We start from the raw sequence: 6,000 nt of genomic DNA, 5'->3' as shown, positions 1-6,000 counted from the left end.
GAGAAATTACAGACTGGGACAGCAGGATACAAACAACGACCGGGACACTCAAAGATAAATTACAGACCGGGACACCGGGACACAGGGAATATAAATGACGACCGGGACGCTCAAAGAGAAATTACAGACTGGGACACTGGTATATCTATATATATAAAAATAAGCTGTCTGTCTGTCTGTCAGGTGACGTCATGTTTCTGTGTCGACTGACGTCATGAAGTTAGTTGTCGTCATTTTTGCTATGACGGTGACGTCATTAAAGATTTTAAGACATATATGTTCACGTAGAAATCTATTAATGTTTAAGTTTAAAATGACTGATGAACTTACAATGGCAAAAGCCGATGAAGATGCTCAAAGAGTCTATGCCAAAAAACTTGTTGCTGATAGAGGAAGTCAGAAAAGAAAGCGTGCCGAGGAATCAAAAGAACAGCAAGGAAACAGGCTTGAGGCTAAAGAACGCAAAACCACGCAGTTAGATGAAGATCCACCTGGACAGCGAGAGTCAAAACATATCAAAACTGAAAATGATAGCGATGATGATTGGGTTTGGGATTTTGACTTGGATAAGGTCATCAATGCCTATCAGATTTTAGTTAAAAAATAAAGGTTCGGCGATATGTATTTCATAGTGAAGCTGAAAAATAAAAAAGAAAAAGAAAACTGAAAAAAGAAAAAATGTAAAAAACTAAAAAATGCTAAAAAGAAAAAACACTCAAAGAGAAATTACAGACCGGGACATAAATGACGACCGGGACAGAGGGAATATAAATAACGACCGGGACACTCAAAGAGAAATTACAGACTGGGATACCGGGACACAAATGACGACCGGGACACAGGGAACATAAATGACGACCAGGACACAGGTATTTAAGAATATCGTTCAAAGACAAATTTTTAATTGTAAGAAGACCGTTGAAAGAGAAATTTCTAATTGTAAAATAACTGAAGAACCTACAATGGCAACACCCGAGGAAGCTGCTCAAAACGATGTATTCAAGCCGAAGTAGCTGAGTTGGTAAAGCGTTATGTTTCAGGCTCTAGGTCCGAGAGGCTCCAGGTTTGAGCCTTGGCTTTAGCATTAATACTGTCTGTGTGTCTATCAGGTGACGTCATGTTTCTGTGTCGACTGACGTCATGAAGTTAATTGTCGTCATTTTTGCTATGACGGTGACGTCATTAAAGATATTTAAGACATATATGTTCACGTAGAAATCTATTAATGTTTAAGTTTAAAATGACTGATGAACTTACAATGGCAAAAGCCGATGAAGATGCTCAAAGAGTCTATGCCAAAAAACTTGCTGCTGATAGAGAAAGTCAGAAAAGAAAGCGTGCCGAGGAATCAAAAGAACAGCAAGGAAACAGGCTTGAGGCTGATAGAAAAAGAAAGAACAGAAAGCGTGCCGAGGAACTACCAGAGCAACGCGAAAGCTGACTTGCTGCTAAAAGAGAAAGTGAAAAAAAAAGGCGTCCGTCAAACATTTTCAGATCAATTGCTGGCAATTGGAAACGGAAAGCTCCCAGTAGACTCAATTTCAGGACGTATACAACTACCTGCTGATTTCTGTAATTTAGTGACGTCCAAAAATGAATTGATTGAAAAAGTATTTCCGAATATTCTAAAAAATTATAAAAATAATAAATGGCTAAGTGAAAGAGCGATTTTCGCACCCAAAAATATAGACGTCCACGAAATCAACAATATTGTTTTGACCAAGATTCGAGACCAGGCAGTCCTTTACAAGTCAGTCGACACAGTTTTGGAACCAAATGAAGCGGTTAATTATCCATCTGAATTTTTAAATTCCATAGATCTTTCAGGGTTTCCACCACACGTGCTACAACTAAAAATAGGCGTACCAATAATACTTTTAAGAAATATCAACCCACCAAAGCTTTGCAATGGCACGCGACTTGCCGTAAAAAAAACAATGGAAAACCTAATAGAGGCCACAATCTTGACAGGGCCTTTTGAGGGTGAGGCTGTTCTTATTCTTCGCATTCCCATGATTCCAACGGATCTGCCTTTTCAATTTAAAAGATTGCAATTCCCAATTCGATTAGCATTTGCAATCACCATTAACAAAGCTCAAGGTCAATCATTAGAAAAATGTGGTATAGATCTTAATACTGATTGTTTTCCCATGGACAATTGTACGTTGCATGTTCGAGGGTCGGTAAACCTGACAATCTATTTATATGCAGCGACAATTGGACAGCGAAGAATGTTGTATATTCGCAAGTTTTACGCAGTTAATTTGTATTGTATCTATCTATCTATCTATCTATATAAAAACGAGTTGTGTGTATGCATGTTTGTTTGTTTGTTTGTAAAAAGAGCGTTTGCATATGACGTCATTATTAGTACATACGGCTTTGTATATGCACAGACAATGGGAAAGCCAAGAATGTTGTATATTCGCAATTTTTACGTAGTTTAACTCCTGCAGACGAAATGAATGCTTGCCTGAAAAATTCTAATTTATGGGCACACGTAAAAATATTAAAATTAACTACAAATATGCGTGTCCGATTGCAAAACGATGACTCTGGTCAAACATTTTCAGATCAATTGCTGGCAATTGGAAACGGAAAGCTCCCAGTAGTGGGAAAGCCAAAAATGTTGTATATTCGCAATTTTTACGTAGTTTGAAACACATATATAAATCTATCTATATTCACAGGTGGGACACAGGGACACAACTACAATGGCGCGTAACTAATATGGCGCGTAACGACTTACGCGCGCGGGGGGGCTTGGGGGGGGTGAAGCGCCCCACCAACTAGGTGTTGGGGTGGCGCGAAGCGCCACCCCAACAGCTAGTTTCATTATAATAAACCTATCTTCACTTCTTGAGTGTATTCTTGATTATACGGAAGTACCAAATAGATTAACAATGTACTGGCCATCGGAGAAGGGGGGGCAGTAGTGCCACTCATGAAATAGAATTTTTCACAACTTCAATAAACATGCTTTTACCAGAAACAGTTGGTTTTACCCCCGAAAACAGTTGCTATTGTTATTAGAAGAAACTACCATTGTACCTCCCAATAGAGATAGTAACAGTAATATGATTGTACCTCCCAATTGTACCTCCTAATTGTACCTCCCAATTGTACCCCCCCCCAATTGTACCTCCCAATTGTACCTCCCAATAGTAACAGTAATATGATTCAAGACACAACATTGTTTTTAACTACTATAAATCCTTATTTACCAGCATCCATAAATTCATATTTAAACCTATATTTAGTAGCAACTATGAATTGCCACTTAATTTGCCATTACTAATGGAATAAATTAGCATTGTACTGGTCATTGGGGAAGGGTGATGTAGTACTATTCAAGGCACTAAGTTGTTGTCGCAACTGCCATAAACCTATTTTTCCTGTCAATAAGAAATACCAGCGAAGAAAGTCGTCAATACAATTGCAATGAATTAGCCTACCATTGTACTGGCCCCTAAAAATGGTAACATTAGTACGGTTCAAAGCAAAAATTTTTTCGGACAACTTTAACAAACTTCTTTTTACCAGTCATTATGAAATGCCACCAAAGACATTTGCCGTTGCTATTGCAAAAGGTTACCACTTTGTATCGCACCACTGCCACTGGGGATAAGAACTGTTGCAAGGTTATGTTGCAAGGATTAGTACCCAGTGGCAGCAGTATTGCACTGCTGCCACTGGGGATAAGAACTGTTGCAAGGTTCAAGGCATGAAGTTGCGCACATCTAATAGAGCTATTGCAAAAGCCTTCGAATAGTTCTTCAGTCGAATAAAGTTGACTTTCGGGTCTATAAATATGTCAGTCCCTAGAATAAATGTTTTTGATGTAAGCAATTAATATGTGGCATATCTTTTACGTCTGTAATTAAAGTGTCAAGCTAGCAATAATTTAAATTATGAATCAATGTAAGACATGCATTAGAAACAATATTAGCTTATTTTCATATTCGTAATATTTAGAGAAATGAATCAGACAATTGTTATATTTGCCAAAGAGGTTTAAATTGTCAAAAACATAAGGTTTCCCAACATTCACCAAATACTTCATAGACATTTGCATTTAATACTAATGCCCTCATATCCAAAGAAAAACTTCCTTATCAGGGGTCTCAGGCCAAGGATTATTCCCCCAAGATATTCAGCCCCCCTAGATATTGAAAAATACCTTTATTTCGACAACTTCATTGAAAATAGCTTCATTTGATCTTTTTGTTTGAAAAAACAGAAAAAAAACAAAACAAATCCTCCTCCTTAGATTTGGACACATACATTTTCCCCTCCACCTAAATTCATGGAAATTGAAGCCATTTTTCAATGTATCTAAAAGGAACTGAAGACCTTGGTTAACTTCTAGCCCCGGTTAACCAAAATTTCCATCAGTATGCAAATCAAAATCTTAACAAAAAGAAGATTAAAATGCAATCAGGTCTCATTTTCTTTTATTTATTAAATAAAAAAAAAGTCTTTTTAAATGAAATAAGGAGCGACATTAAAACTTAAGACGAACAGGAATTACTCCGTACATGGAAGGGGCTTTTCCTCCTCAACGCCTTGCTCTTTACGCTAAAGTTTGACTCTTTCTCTTAACTCTACTTTTTAACACAGTAAAAAACTTTAGCGTAAAGAGCGGGGCGTTAAGGAGGAAAAGCCCCTTTCATATACGGAGTTATTGTTCGTTTTAAGTTTTAATGCCGCTCCTTACTTTCACTTAAAAAAAAACTTGTTTTTTTATTTAATTTCTGGAAGTTTTTGAATTAATTCATTTTATGATCTTGGCTCTCCACATATAAATACACATTTTTTTGGCTAAATGGCTTTCTCATAGTTTTGATCGGAAGATTTTGAGAAAAAGGAGCGAGGGAGGAGGCCTAGTTGCCCTCCAATTTTTTGGTTAATTAAAAAGGCAACTAGAACTTTTAATTTTTTCGAATGTTTTTATTAGTAAAAAATACGCGTAACTTACGAATTAACTTACGTAACGAACTTCTTTATTCATATGTTTTTATTGCGTATATGAGGGGGTTCACCCCTCGTCGATACCTCGCTCTTTACGCTAAAGCTTATATTTTGTTCCAATTCCTTAAGAATGACCCCTGAATCACAAAGGCCGTAGAATAGATAATTAAAAATTAATAGAATTACTTCAGCTTAAAGAGCAATGTATTAGGTGGAGGTGAACCCCTCTTACGTGTAATAATTTAATGCGTAATAAAAAAACAAGAAGCTTTTTTAAAAGTAGTAAAAAAAACTCTGGCGTAGAGAGCGAGGTTTACAGAAGGGGACAACCCACTCATATACGTAATAATTATTGTTCGTTTTAAGTTTTAATGGTGCTCCTTAATTTAAGTTGAAAAATTGTTTTATTTATATAATCCTCTCTAAGAAACGTATTAGGTTTCAACTTTTTTTTAAGTATAATAAGTTGATTATAGAGTAGAAAAAAAGTATTTTAATCTAAAATATAAGCAATAACAAAATGAAGTAATCTCTAGGGGAAATTGTGAACAACTGATTGTTGTTTAAATGTTGTTTAAATTGTTGTTGTTAATGATTAACAAATCATTAATGGTAATTTATTATTTCTAAATTTTTAATCACTATCATTAATTACAAAAGACAGGTTGTAAATTGTATTCCTTTACGCTTCCACCTTATTTAAGGAAATTATTAGTACAAGTATCTTTAATTATAAAGTCATTTATTAGATGCTCAAAACTAATCTAATGTATTGGTGTAACTATGGAGAAGATCTAAGATAGATCGTACCTCAGGGAAAACATTGTTCTTTATAACGTTCGCTGGTCTTCTCGGTGTCTGGAAATACAACTTTAAGTTGCTTTTTTTTTCTACAATACAATACTTTATTAATAAACACAATTGTAGCTCTTTACTTTATACATATACTGCACTGATGGAAAAACACGTCTTTGTTGGCGTGCAGTAGTAAAAATTAACCATTTTGTAAACACACCAACTAAATAACAT

The 6,000-nt window shown here is 35.7% G+C and overlaps 1 protein-coding gene across 1 annotated transcript in view; it reads left to right on the top strand.

The window, feature by feature from the left end:
- Nucleotides 1-313: 313 nt before the first annotated feature.
- The window catches only part of LOC136025801 (growth hormone secretagogue receptor type 1-like), a 39,595-nt gene continuing 33,908 nt past the window's right edge, over nt 314-6,000 (top strand). Inside the window, exon 1 of the mRNA XM_065701792.1 lies at nt 314-461. Within this exon, the coding sequence (XP_065557864.1) occupies nt 314-461 (148 nt within the window). The remainder of the gene's footprint in view (nt 462-6,000) is intronic.

Source organism: Artemia franciscana, chromosome 4 (genome assembly GCF_032884065.1).
Source record: "Artemia franciscana chromosome 4, ASM3288406v1, whole genome shotgun sequence".
In the NCBI taxonomy this organism is placed as follows: domain Eukaryota; kingdom Metazoa; phylum Arthropoda; class Branchiopoda; order Anostraca; family Artemiidae; genus Artemia; species Artemia franciscana.
The sequence above is the reverse complement of the archived record's forward strand: the minus strand, read 5'-3'. Positions and strand labels throughout refer to the sequence as shown.